General features: G+C 43.6%; 1 protein-coding gene and 1 long non-coding RNA gene across 2 annotated transcripts; one reads left to right on the plus strand and one right to left on the minus strand.

Moving 5' to 3' along the window:
* Window positions 1-592: 592 nt before the first annotated feature.
* Window positions 593-2,635, minus strand: LOC125472329. The gene is made up of 3 exons (XR_007254238.1): window positions 2,474-2,635; window positions 2,269-2,379; window positions 593-825 (listed from the first exon to the last, which is right to left on the minus strand). It is a non-coding gene; the product is annotated as an uncharacterized LOC125472329 (long non-coding RNA).
* A 1,827-nt stretch (window positions 2,636-4,462) lies between these two features.
* LOC103927081 (uncharacterized protein At5g48480) lies at window positions 4,463-5,685 on the plus strand. The gene is made up of 2 exons (XM_009335975.3): window positions 4,463-4,915; window positions 5,224-5,685. Exons 1-2 carry the CDS (start codon window positions 4,626-4,628, stop codon window positions 5,459-5,461), a joined length of 528 nt encoding a protein of 175 aa, XP_009334250.1. The 5' UTR covers window positions 4,463-4,625; the 3' UTR covers window positions 5,462-5,685.
* Window positions 5,686-14,585: the final 8,900 nt, after the last annotated feature.

The following is a 14,585-nucleotide window of genomic DNA, read 5'->3' on the forward strand; positions in this document are numbered from 1 at the left end:
GTACACAGCTCCGGCGACAATGGTCCTGCACGATGGTTCCCCACGTTGCCTAACCTTCCTTCCCACAGCCATGACGGCTGCAGAAAATCTAATTTATGCATAAAATCTATGGGGTTGAGTCAACGGAGAACCATGGGTACGTTTGTCATTTAATCCTTTGTTTCATTCCGCCCTGCACATACTCAATGTGAAACAAAACAATTGTCCCATTTCATCCAGTGCGTACCAAACATAGCATGAAACCTCTCTTCTGTTCCGTTCCATTCCATATTGTTCTATCCCGTTTCGTCCTATCTTCGTACCAAATGCTACCTAATCTATTGGGGAGGAAGCTGAAAAGAATATAAACCAAGGTCTAAATTGTAGCTCCATTTGGCTAGCTGATCTGCAACATTGTTCAATTCCCTGAAAATATGATTTAGCTCACAATGCGCAATTCTTCTCATCAAATCCTTGCAACTCTTCAATAGGGTAGCAAGGGGGTGAAAAGTATCTTGGACATATTAGTTCAATAGTAATATTGACACACCCCAACCGAGATCAGGGCATGCTGGCCGTCACGTGGAAGTGACGTAGCCATGTGCACAGTGCGGAAGCTAAAAACAGTAATATAAAAGTACGAATAATTTAAAACTAGCAAATAAAGTGTGATAAAGTATGTGCTAGCGTAAATAAGTCGCTGAATTCAGAGCCTAAGGCCTACAGCAGTCCAAAAGAAACGATACGACAATAGTGCACCCGAAGGTGACCCTACATAGGTGAGTGTCTATCAGAATGCTGGGACGTCCTCTGGGAAAACCACCGAACCCGCTAAGCTACTAGAACCTGGAGGGGCGCAAAACAAAAGCGTGAGTGGGCAAAAACAAAGCTCTTTGAAAACCATTTCATAAAACATATTATAACCCCTCGCCGTAAAACCTGTATACTTTCCCAGAAATAAACATATATACGTATGTATAAATATGCCGAACATGCTCAAGGGTATATCAATCATGCTCAAGAATGTACCATGTCAAAGCCTCATAATGGTATGCAAGTGCTCAGGTATAATTCACATCAATAACATATCACTGGCAGCCGGAGTCCCCTAAGTGACCTGTACGGCTGAATCTAGAGCTCAAATCTCAAACTTAATCACTAAACCTGCCCACGAGTCGGAACCACCTATAGTGGTCTGTACGACAGGCCTGGGTGTAATACATATAACGCTCTAGTGCTACGATCACGTGAAGGCTGTGCGAATAATCGCGGGTCACCTACGAGTCGGAACCACCTATAGTGGTCTGTACGACAAGACTGTGCACCTAACTTGGATTCAAGCTGAGCGTGTGGTGCGGGAGGTGAACAACACGTGAAGGACTGTGCCCTACTCTGGGCGGGAGCACTAACACCGGGGGTGCAGGTTATGAGCTCTCTAAGCATCTCTAACCGCTATTTAATGCAATCGTTAAATAACGCTTACCTGGCACTTACCTATGCCTCCATAGCACCAATATATATATATATATATATATATGACATATGCATAAATGAATATGTAATTAAACGTATATGCCACTAATCATGCATAACCATCAATCATATAAAAAGAATGGCATAAAACGAAGCAGTTATACTAATTTCTAGGAATTTATATGTATATAGGTGTATACGGAAACAAAAACCCACTCACTGGTATGTGGAAGGGTCGTAGCCCCCCTGCCTCGAGTGTGCACGCTCATCCTTGGGATACGTGTCACCTATATGCGAATTAACTATAAAAACGTTAACTTTAAAGCACATAACCGTCCGTTCAAAATAACTTCTCATACATTGCTCAAAATGGACAAATGAATACACCAACGTGATCTACACAACCTCACGATCACACCCATATTTTTAAAATAATTTTTGGACCTCTCACGCGCCCTCACGCGCCAAAACAGGCACGGACCCACGCGCCCCCACGCGCGGCCACGTGCCAGGCACACTGACGGCGTCAAGTGACGCCGTCAGGAATATTCCGTTGAACTGACGGAATATTCCGTTAAACCTAAACTGACGCCGTCACGTCCGTTAGGAATATTCCGTTAAACTCAACGGAATATTCCCCTTTCTTCTCCGGCCAGTCCCCCTCGCCGGCGCCGGCGCCGTCGCCGGAAAACCTGCAACTTGGGTTTTCTCGCTCGTTTTTCAACCGTTTTTCAAGATTTTTGCACCATTTTAACCCTTAGGACTAGTAGAACACGATCCTACAAGTTTTAAAGGCTAAAATCTACGAGAATTCACCTGTCCAAAGCTCCAAAACTCGGCCAACCTCGAACCAAGCTTTCCCGACGTCCAAATTCGTCAAACGAGCTACTTCGAGACTCCTTGGGACACCACCAAGCTATCTATGTACTTCAAATTCCCAAAAACGTAAAGAATTAAGTTTGCATGAATAGTACCCCAAACTGCCATTGACGAAACTACGTGAAAACGATGGATTTCTTACCTGAAAATGGTACGGTTGTGCTCCCACAAGCTTCACGATCTCAGCTGTGCCTTTAGTTTCCTCGATCTGGGTCGATTTGGTGTAGTTATGTGTGTGTCCGTACGTTTATGGTGATGGGAAGGAAGAGGGAGACACGGGAGAGAGAGACAGGGAAGAGACAGAGGAAAAAGGGAAAATGACAGTGAGTGTGAGTGTGTGTGTGTGGTCCAACACATGCCACACCACACAAGACAACCAATAACGTGATCAAAACGAACTAGGGGCAATATCGTAATTTCACACGTACGTTAAGAAGAATTTTGGGACGGGATGTCACAACCTACCCACCTTAATAGAATTTCGTCCCGAAATTCTAAACAACCAAATAACAACCCCTAGTAGCCAAAGAACAATCTAGGATACAAATCCCTCATCCGATCTTCTGTCTCCCACGTTGCTTCCTCAACTGAATGATTCCTCCACAAAACTTTCACTAAATTCACCGTCTTGTTCCTCAGAGCCTTCTCTTTCCAATCAATGATTGTCACTGGTTCCTCGTCATACGTCAAATCTGGATTAATCTCCAGAGGTTGCGGAGGTATCACATGAGATGGATCAGCAACATAATGTCGGAGCATAGACACGTGAAAAACATTATGCACTCTAGCTAGCTCCGGAGGCAACTCCAACCTGTAAGCTACCTCACCAACCCGCTCCGTGACCATGTATGGTCCGATGTACCTGGGACTCAACTTGCCTTTCTTCCCGAATCTCACTACACCTCTCCACGGTGAAAGTTTCAAAAATACCCAATCTCTGATCTCGTACACTCTGTCCGTAGCATGCCGATCCGCTAAGCTCTTTTGTCTGTCTTGTGCTGCTTTCAGATTAGTCTTGATTACCTGAACGTTCTGAGTAGTCTCCTCAACAATCTCCGGACCCACTAAAACTCTTTCTCCTACCTCTGACCAACACAACGGTGTGCGACAAGCTCTACCATACAATGCCTCAAATGGTGCCATGCCAATGCTCGAATGAAAACTATTATTATAGGCAAATTCCATCAAATCCAACCGTTGATGCCAAGCATCACCAAATTGACACGACATGCTATGAATGAGATCAAATATATATTTCTACTAATTAATAAAACAATCATTGTCAACCAAAATTCTATGAAATTACCAGTTTAACCCTTTAATTAAAACAGAACATAAATAAGAAATATGGAACAGAAATATAATTTCACACAATCAAATTTTGTTGTTTTTTTTCAAAAACCTCATCTACATGTGATCCTAACATATCTCTAATTATAAAAATATAAAAAATAAAATAAAAATAAAAAATAAAAAACTTTCCATTCCCACTTTCTCTATCACTTCCTTCCTCTTTGGTGCTGTTTCAAAAAAAAAAATAAAAAAAAATTTCACACACTTTGTGTGTGTGTTAGTATATATTCAACAATGTTAAACTACAGAGTTCGGAGGAAAATTCCATCCGAGCGAACACGTTAGTACACGACACGTTGCACGATCTACGGTGGACCATCCCCCACTTATACATGGACATAGAACGCATGAGTACACAGTGGGTCAAAGGGTCAACGAACGTAATAAAATAACCAAAATACGCAGAGTTTTGTTATGTTTTGGGCCTTCCTTCGTTCCCATCATTTTCTATTTCTTTTCTGCAGACCCAAAAGATAACATGGGCAAAGGATAGAATGTACGGATTATCTCCACTGCCTGGGCCACCATTTTCTTATCCGAATACTTTGTTGTTTTATTTATTTGTTGTAGCATTAGGTAGGTCGTGAAGAGATGGTCAATATCTTAATCCAACGGTCCAAAGTACATAAGCCAAAACGGGGAGTGGTACCATTCGTAATTCCTCTCAAACTCACGGGCAACTGTAAGACATCAACAGTCGTAATTTCCCGTTATACCCTCAACCGTACGGTTCCGCTTCCCCGCTTCTATAAATCACCTACCCAAGCCAAACCCAGAGCCCACGCCTTTTGCCTCTTCCGTCCTCTGCTCTCTTCTCTTGGCGTCTTCCTCTCTCTCTCTCTCTCTCTCTCTCTCTCTCTCTCTCTCTCTCTCCCTCCCTCCCTCCTAGGGTTAGGGTTTCTCTGTCCTTTCTCAACATTGCTCTCACTCTTTGTGCTTCAATGGCGGAGCAAAAGGTACAGAAAGGCGTGGCGGCCGAGAAGGTCGCACCCGTGTCCCCCATCTCTGTCACGGAGTGCTACCCTCGTCTCTCGATCAAGGCACCCAAGGGTGAAGACGCCATCAAGTTCTACGAGACCGTCTTCGGCGCCGTGGAGCTTGAGCGTGAGAGTGATCTCAAGCGCAAGGCTGACCAGGAGCGTCCCTTCATCTACAATGCTAAGCTCAAGCTTGGGTCCTTCACCTTCCTTGTGACTGAGTCTGACTCCATTGTTGACTCCGGTGACGCCGCGTACGTATCATTCTCTCTTGCTCTGCTTTTTTTTCAACTTTACTTTAAAATAATTGTTATTACAGTTAGATCTGGAACTCACTGTTTGCTTTGTAGTATGTGTAGTTTTCATGTTACTACTATTTTTTTTTTCGATTTTTAGTTGAATTTTTTCGATTTTTAATCATATTTTTTTACTGTTTACTTTTCATTTTTAGCTATTTATATAAAATTCTTTTACATTTCTATGAAGATGTGGTCTATTTGTGTGGATCTACTTCTTGCACTTGATTTTTTTGTAGATGTGATAAATTTTCTTGGTTTACCAGAGCTCTGGCTGACGGTGGTTTTAAGCATCTGTTGCTTACTGTTGCGGACGTCGATGCGGCTGTGTCCAAGGCCGTCGAGGCGGGAGCTGCGGCGGTTGGGGAGATCAAAGCCGGTGGTGCTTTCTTTGACGACGAGCAGCGTTGGGCACAGATTAAGGATCCTTTCGGCATTTACTGGTTCTTCGTCACCCCCCTTGAGAAGAAGGCCGCTGTGGCCGAAGCCCCGGTTACCGTCTGATTCCATCTAGCCCAACCACCACATATCATGACGATCTGTTGGATTAGATTTTAATCAAATATTTAGACCCTTTACGGACCGTCTGATTCGATGACTTTAATTGGTTTAGGATTAGGCTAATCGTAGCTTTAGCCTTAATATTTTGATGAAGGATATGTTTGACTTTATTTGACCGTTGTTATGTGGTTGGATTTTTAGTATTAAATGAGTTCGTGGTTGTTCTATGATCCGTCGTTTTGTATTTATTTTTTATGTTCATTGTTTTTCTTGTCTTTTTAGCTGTTTGGATGGTTATTGCATGGTTAAAATTACCTTCTTAGACATTGGTACTTGGCGAGAGAAGTTGGCAATGGTGGGGTAGTATTGACATTTGAACAGTCTGGATGAGGACTGATCAAGGAGAGAGATTGTGTCGCATTCGAATAGGGGGGTGGTACGGTTTCAGATAAAGGAGTGGGTAGGACTTTTAGGTTCAGTCTGGCCGAGAGGAAACAAACGTGGTGCTTGTCACGTGTCAATAATCTGGAACTATGCGTGTTTACTTTGAAATCGTGGTTAGGCTTCGGGAGGTGCATGTCATGGTCTAGAATCGAATCGGTGGTCGGATTCTCTCGTGAGTCGAGACTGGAATTCAATTTTATAGTCGTGGCAGTTGGTTTTATATTCTGCTTCGTTTGAACCAATACAAGTGTTTGGTAAAAATAAAATATTCTACTTATTTTAGAAGAAATGAGTGAAAACCCTCCATATCAATCCATCTCCATAGGAAACAAGCACCATATAATCAATCCATCTCCATAGGAAACAAGCAAAAGAAAGGAATCCCAAAATTTTGCACAAAAAATTCACTCTCTGGGTATTTATCTAAAAGTAGAGGGTGGGCAAGTGGTCTCCACTAACGAGTAAGGTGCTTCTTTCTTTCCAATGGAACCACCCGATTCCGAACAACTACAATAGATTTACCAACGAACAGGGATGAGTTTCTCTCGTCCACTACAGCTTGTAGTGCTCCGCTCGCAACTCCCCTTTTTGAATACCTCATCGGAGTGAATTCTTTTCCGCGGGATTTTGGGATTCCTTTCTTTTGCTTGTATCCTATGGATATGGATTCATAAGGAGAGTTTTCCAGACAACAGTTTTTAAAAGCAGTCTGTAAGTTGCATTTAAAATATGCTTTAATGAAAAGAGAAAGTGAGTCTTTAAGTGATATTATTAATTTTATAATACCCTCATTGGTTTTAAATTAATCTTTCTATACTCACTTTTTCCCTTGGAGAACAAAGTGACACACCAGCTATTACTACAAAACACTAACCTTATAGCACCACTGCCATTACCACTACCACTACTATAACCGCCATCACCCCCATAACTTCCTACCACCATTGTTAACCCTACAACCTAACCACCACACCCCATATTGTCACCACCATCATACCCCCAACCTTTGTCGATGCCATCACCATTGTTGCCATCGTCACCACCACCACTATTGCCCTTGTCACCACTCCTATTATCATGTCCATTTTTATCATTATATACAATTATATAACTTTTACATCAAAATTTACCAAAGATTTTGCACTGTTTTTATACTCACAAAACTTTTAAAAGTATAGTTTATCAAACTGTTTAGGCCCAAAATAATATTATTGGGCCGAGCGTAGATTTATGTTCGGCCCAAAACTTTTCCAAATATACTATGGGCTGCCTAGTGGTCCTGAGTCGTTCAGTGAAGGTGGTCGAGTCCTATTGCAAGAAGGAGTGATGGGTCGAAGTCCCAATACGATAAGGGGTTCTAATGCAATATGGATTCTCGGCCGGCAATGAATACGGCTTGAAAAGAGGGTGAGTTCAAAGTCCTAATAAGAGTAGGATTGGTCGAGATAGAGTTAGATCAGAATAAGAAGTCCTAATCCGAATGTGGTTTCAACTTGATCTTAAGGAGGATTTGTTGCTATAAATAGATAGCAGAGTGCATCATTCGAGGCTCCTCCAATTGAACACATAAATTGCCCCGCGCAGACCTCTCAAACATCTTAATATTTTTTTATTTTCTTCTTCCACCAACACATATTCAGTTTGGATAAACAACACTGTGAACGCAACCGGCAAACATCTTCAATTTGGATAAACAGCATTGTTGCTGTAGAATCAGCCAACCGAGGAGCACCTTCAGTTTGGATAAACAGCACTGCGTCAAGGTCGATTGGTTACTTATCCAAGTCTAGGTCGAGAAGGGTTTCCGAATCTTTATTGGCCGATGTCATCTTATTAGCTTTCTTGGCGAAGTAAGGTGTTACAAGTTACTACATTCGGCGCATTGAACGCCGAGTTGTTTTATGATTGGATACTCGCAAGTGAGCTTCAGAGTTCGGCATTCTGACGGCCGAACCACATTTACCATCAAGACATATATCTCTTTTGAGTACTTGTGTCCATACAGTCTGGTGTCGATTCGACGTGCTTATACTCTTACGAATATAATCACTGTGACCGAATTCGGCGCTAACGATTCGTGAACTTCGAAGAACTAGCAGCCTTGTCTTCAAGCCCGAGAACCCGAAGGCTGAGACTTGTTCCTTCCTCGGCCGCAATCAGAAGATCAAGAAGCCAGCAACGCGACATCAACAAATTGTACTTCTCGGCCAAGCTCGGCCAACGAGTTGGCACGCCCTGTATCAACCGAATGACGTAGTTAGCTCATTAGTTACTCGGTCTGCGTGCCACGTAGGCTTTGTAATTTTTAGTGTCAACATTTTGGCACGCCCTGTGGGACCCAGTGCTAAACCTTCGGAGTTTATGACCATTGAGACACGATTTGTCAAAAAGAAAACAGTTATAGGAAAGTCAACGACCGACCTGCCAGTACAAGGCCTTGGACAAGATTTGTCACAAGTACAAAACCCCCTTATTACTAAGCCACCTGAGGATGCAAGTGCGACATACCGAGAAAAGGAAGTTTGTCTCGGCGGCCAGCCTCGCAACGCAAAAATTCCCAACAAAGCTGCAGGCATTTTCATCGAAGGAATAGTGGATGATTGCGACGAAGATGGTGGGTAAGGTTCTGATCCCCTGACTAGGTTGTTTCTTCGAAGACGACTTTATGAGCAATCTCAGCAGGTCGAACAGTCGATTGACCAAAAAATGAACAATTTGGTCGAAGCAATACAAAACAATAGTGAGACGCAGACTAGATTGCTTAAATTATTGGTCAGTAAGCCTTCGAAGATGGCCACGTCAGCTAACCTCGACAACTTCCATTTAAGAATATTCCACTACAAGCCGAGACAAGATTCGCTCGGCTCTAACCAATTGACTTGGAAAAAAGAGAAGGATCAAGCAGTAGATCAGACGGACCCAACCAGGGATGGGAAACAGCATCTGTCAATATGATCGAGGTCCAAAGGATGATCAATTTGGCCTTAAAAAGGGGGCCGAAGTTCCCAAAGTTCATCCATCCGTACCTGGCTTATGTGGAGAAGTTCGATTATCCTAAAGGCTTCAAGATCCCAGATTTCAGCCTTTTCGTTAGAGAATCGTCTTTATCTTCTTTAGAACATGTGGCCTGGTTCACTGCGCAATGTGGAGACGTTAATAGCGATTTCCATAAACTGCGACTATTCAACTTCTCACTAACAGGTTTAGCATTTGCTTGATACATCAACCTCCCACCTAACTCCGTCTAGAGTTGGGAGGAACTGGTCGAAAAATTCCCTGAATAATTCTATCGACCAGGGATGGAAATGTTAGTTTCATCATTAGCTAGGATGGCTCAAGCCTCAGACGAGTCGCCAATGGAATACTTAACGAGGCTCAAGTCAGCCAGAAATTGGTGCCGAGTACCTCTCCCTGAAGTTGAATTCATTAGAATCGCTCTAAACAGCCTGGACGTGGAATACAAAAAGAAATTCCTGGGGGCAAATATTCGAGATATGTACGAACTGGCTCAGCACGTTGAGCAGTATGATTATTTGCTCTAAGAGGAAAAGATCTCAAAGTCCCCATCCCGAGGAACGATATACAAGAATCCCACGGTTAGCTACGCATTGGCCAAAAGCGGATTCCCAATACGCCAGTGTGGACGCGGCTGAGATAGTAATAGACAAACCATACGCTTGCAAGGTATTAGCTCAAATCAATTCCAAGGATGCTAAAACCCACTCGGCCTCTGAAGAGACGATTAAAACATCGAAAGTCTACACTTTTGATATCACCAAGGCCGATGCAATTTTCGACCAGTTGTTGTTAGCAAAGATCATAAAACTTGGGCTAGGACATAACATTCCTATAGCCGAAGAGTTGAAAGGCAAAATGTATTGCAAGTACCATAATTCAAACAAGCATACCACCAACAATTGTGTCGTGTTCCATGAAGCGATTCAAATTTGGATTGATAAAGGTAAGTTAAAATTTCCTGAGAACCAGATGGCTGTTGACGTTAATCCCTTTCTCTCGACAACAATTGGCATGGTAGACGCTCATCTACCTAAAAACAAAAGGAAAGAAAAGACCAAGTTTGTCCCAGTATAACATGTCCTTAAGCAGAACTCCCAGCTGCGACTCAAGATTGATTTATTCTCCAATGAACCGCCCACGGAGTTTTCGAGGCCGGCCATAATCGAATCCATATCATGTTCCAGTTCCAAAGAAGCTGATGGACCAATGATTTTGTGCAGCCGTTGTAAGACACGCGTTGTCCTAACCGAACCTAAAGAGAAAACATCTCAGGCTCCAACTTCATGGCGATCGACCACGCCCGCAGCGACACCTCTAAAGGAACTCGGTGCTGGCTAACGTCCGAAGGTGTTTAAGAGACTCGGCCCTCAAGTACGACCAAATAGTCCAACCTTAGTCAAACAGTGTCTTGACTTTGACGCACCGTTTTATAATGAGGACTACTACTCACGTAACTCCAGCGGTTCGAGTTTATCGGTGAGTCAAAAAACCTTCAAGTCGCTTAAGCCACGCGACCAACGCTGGTATAGTTACAATTCTCCCACTGGCATGTATACGATGTTATCTAAATCTCAGAAACATCGTCGCCAGTGGATAGACTGCATGGCCCGACGACAGGAAGCACAAGCCAATTCGACTACCTGGTGGCAACCAAAATATACAGTAGGAAGTGGCGATGACTGACCAACCCCGACCATTATGGCCGAACTACTTCAAGAGAAAAAGGCAGTTAATTGTTTTTTTGGGAGGTTTATCCCGACGGATGAGGTCATTTCTTGCAGGACGGGTGGAACTGTTGGTCACAGAATTTCAGGTTCTTCGACCAGTGGAGTAGCCACTGGTTCAGCCACGGCCCCAAGGACTGGTCGGGCAGCTTGGTAAGATGGTGTTGGCCTTTTTTTCGTCGAGGCTTGGACTACCGAAGCTGAAGAAGAGACACTAGGAGCAGTCGTTCCCGTAGTCTGGCTGGAGATCACGTGAATCTCCCGTTCCCCCTTCTTCGCTAATTTCTTGATACGTTTTAGGGTCGAGGAACTTCACCTGCTGTTTCAGCTTCCGGGCGAGGCCATTTGCTTTGCGGGGATTGCACAACGACTTCGGTTTTCTTGGAAATGACAGATTTTTTTGTGGCCGCTGCTGCAGTAATCACGTTCACTTTCTTCAACGCTCGATTGTCTAAGAAAGCGAGCTCAAATTAGTGAAGTTTAGTGATAATAAAAAGGAGAAATAAAGGTAAAGGCAGTTATATACATCGGGTCGTCTCTTTGGATTGGGGGGCAGAAGGTTTTTTGGGCCGATCGCCTAAAATTTTGTTGACGACGTCTTCGACCGAAACCCCAAAAAAGGCCTGAGTATACTCTTTCCACCAATCGCCGAAGGTGTCAGTGCCGAGAGATTCGGGAAGAGTTGGTCGAAGGCGGAATGTTTTGCACCATTCCTAAAACTCTTTTTCAGTATCTCTACACTCCCTCTCTGAAGAGCCAGAAAGACGTTTTCAGCTTAAGAGGGAATGGAAAGTAAGTAGAGGCACGGGACAACCTTTGAGGTAGCCGAGTTGTCGGGCAGTGAAGTGAGGGTGGTAGACCTCCCAACTCGCTCGGCGAGAGTCGCAACTGAGGGGAAGGTCGCGTGTTAACACGATCGACCCCCAATTTTGATGAAGATCAGCATCTTCACTTTCACTTCATGCTCATGTTGGAAGCCTGATGGAAGAGGGGTACCCTTGGCGACGACACACTAAAAACTCGTCGTTAGAAAGGACATCTAGGTTGAAGAAATATTTGAAGACTTCTTCGGCCTGATGAGGAGGCACCGGCCAGGATGCCAACTGAAGGCTGAGCGATGTAGTGGATTGGAAGTTGGGGATCTCTGGCCAAAGTGTGGTGAAATAGACCTGTAGCCAGAGTTGGAAGACCCAAAGATGACCGTTCTGGTTTGGGTCAATTTTGTTAATGGTCGCCTCGGCCAAGCAGCGGAGAAGATTGGCGAGAACGGTCGAGCTAAACGCAAGGGTATGACCACTAGTCAGGGTTTCAACCACGGATATATTTTCAACCAGTCATTTGTTTGACTTGGTACAACAAATAAATTTGTTGTACCAGTAAAAGAGGAAGGCTTCGTATTCCCCCTTCCGTAGACTCATCTCCCATCGGCTAACGAAATAGAGGATGAGGGTGTTGTAGTTAAATAAGTTCTTGTGTAACTTCTGAACCTCTTCTTTTGAAGGCTCTTGACCATCTCTACTTAGCATCTTGACGGCTCGTTCGTCGAAAAGCGCCTTGAGGTCGAGGTTTACGGGCATCCAAAGAGGGCGGCATCTATCGGGATGCCAAAAGGAGAAGTCCCAAGAATAGTTGAGACGTTAAGGATGGTGGGGCCGAGAGGGCCAAATGGAAGGATCATGGTATTGATGGCCGAGCACCAGAGACTTAGTGTTGCCATAAGAAGTTCCTTGTCTATGGTTAACTCCATGGTTAAGAGTCTAATGGCATCATAGATACCAAGAGTCTTCCATTCTTGAACGAAGAAGTTTTCCATCCGGATGACCCAGGCTGCCCAGTTGGCAGTGGTCGTAGGCCAGGCTCCTTGGGGCTTTGTTATGTCCCATTTTGACCAATCAAATCCTTCTAGCAAGGGTGTCAAGCAGTAAGCCTTAAAGAGCATGGTGATGGACGATGATACTGCATCCTTGAAGAATGGCCTTAGGATTTGATGAGTGGTGCTCAGATCACTCTCGAAGCACATAGTTTTGATGGTACTCCGATCGATGAAGCCTTTGCATTTGCTACACTTGTCAGAAAGCTGTGAGATGAAGGAAGCCATTGATGAAGATTGGAATTGTTAGGGTTTGAAGGAGGGATTGCTGGTTTAAGAGCCTGAGATTTTCTGGGATTTTGAAGGCAAAAATGGCTAGAGGATTTTCAAGTTCTGAAGGCGTAAAATGCAAACGGAAGGGACTCAGGTATTTATAGGCATTTCGAGAGGAAGGTCAAACGTTTGATCTTCAAAAGCGTTTGATTTTCAAATTTTAGGGCGAAATTGACAGGGAAATCACTAATCATTATGGATATCTTGGGAATCCAGGGGATAGGATCGAGTTTTTTATGCTTTAAGGGTGCACGATTGCATGTTGCGGCGGATTTAATGCATTAATGCGGAAGAGACGTTTCGGCTGGCCCATGTTTTCGAGGATCATGATTAAAGGCTGCTAGGTTAACCGAAGGATTGACACGCAGCAAGACATGCAGGGGAATTCGGATCGAGCAATCATGCTTCATAAATGCATTCGATGGATAGGATGTTTGAGGCTTTTCTGGGTTTAAATTCATTTCTTCAAGGTCGAAAATCGGCTAAGGGATTCTAGGCTGAGGACCTCAGAAGCGAGGGGGCAATGTTTGGGCCCAAAATAATATTATTGGGCCTAGCGTAGATTTATGGTCGGCCCAAAGCTTTTCCAAATATACTATGGGCTGCCTAGTGATCAGGTCGTTCACTGAAGGTGGTTGAGTCCTATTGCAAGAAAGAGTGATGGGTCGAAGTCCCAGTATGACAAGGGTTTCTAATGCAATATGATTCTCGGCCGGCAATGAATACGACCTGAAAAGAGGGTGAGTTCAACATCCTAATAAGAGTAGGATTGGTCGAGATAAAGTTGGATTAGAATAAGAAGTCCTAATTTGAATGTGGTTTCAACTTGATCTAAGGAGGATTTGTTGCTATAAATAGAGCGCAGAGTGCATCATTCGAAGCCCCTCCAATTGAACACACAAATTGCCTTGCGCAAACCTCTCAACATCTTGAGATTTTTTATTTTCTTCTTCCGCCAACACATCTTCAATTTGGATAAACATCACTGTGAAGACAACAGGCGAACATCTTCAGTTTGGATAAATAACATTGTTGCTGTAGAATCAGCCAACCGAGGAGCACCTTCAGTTTGGATAAACAGCACTGTGTCGAGGCCGACTGGTTACTTATCCAAGTCTCGGTCGAGAAGGGTTTCCGAATCCTTATTAGAAGAGGTCATCTTATTAGCTTTCTCGGCGAAGTAAGGTGTTACAAGTTACTACATTCGGCGCATTGAACGCCGAGTGGTTTTATGATTGGATACTCGCAAGTGAGTTTCAGAGTTCGGCATTCTAATGGCCGAACCACATTTACCATCAAGATATACATCTCCTTTGAGTACTTGTGTCTATATAGTCTGGTGTCGATTCGACGTGCTTATACTCTTACAAATATAATCATTGTGACCGAATTCGGCACCGACGATTTGTGAACTTCACAGAACTAGCAGTCTTATCTTCAGGCTCGAGAACCCAAAGGTCAAGACTTGTTCCTTCCTCGGCCGTAATCGCAAGATCAAGAAGTCAGCAACGCACTCAACGCAACATCAACAAATTTTACTCCTCGGCCAAGCTCGGCCGACGAGTTGGCACGCCCCGCATCAACCGAAAAACGTAGTTAGCTCATTAGTTACTCAGCCTGCGCGTTACGTAGGCTTTGTAATTTTTAGGGTCAACACAAACGCTCAAATAGTTTATTTTACAATGGATTATTCTTAAAGAACAACATAAGTAATCACTAAAAAAATGCTGCAATCCCAAACTGGCCTTTAAAGAGTTTGTGAAAATTAAATTTAGCAGTTAAATACTCAAAACATAGA

Source organism: the organism of the source record quoted next, unplaced genomic scaffold (genome assembly GCF_019419815.1).
Source record: "Pyrus x bretschneideri cultivar Hongxiangsu unplaced genomic scaffold, Pyrus_bretschneideri_v1 Contig7, whole genome shotgun sequence".
In the NCBI taxonomy this organism is placed as follows: Eukaryota; Viridiplantae; Streptophyta; class Magnoliopsida; order Rosales; family Rosaceae; genus Pyrus; species Pyrus x bretschneideri.

What these genes read in the sequence shown, in the direction of transcription:
- LOC103927081 (XM_009335975.3), top strand. Translation starts at nt 4,626, where the DNA reads ATGGCGGAGCAAAAGGTACAGAAAGGCGTGGCGGCCGAGAAGGTCGCA. An exon ending in GTTGACTCCGGTGACGCCGC is followed by an intron (nt 4,916 to 5,223) that starts GTACGTATCATT and finishes TTGGTTTACCAG; the next exon opens with AGCTCTGGCTGACGGTGGTT.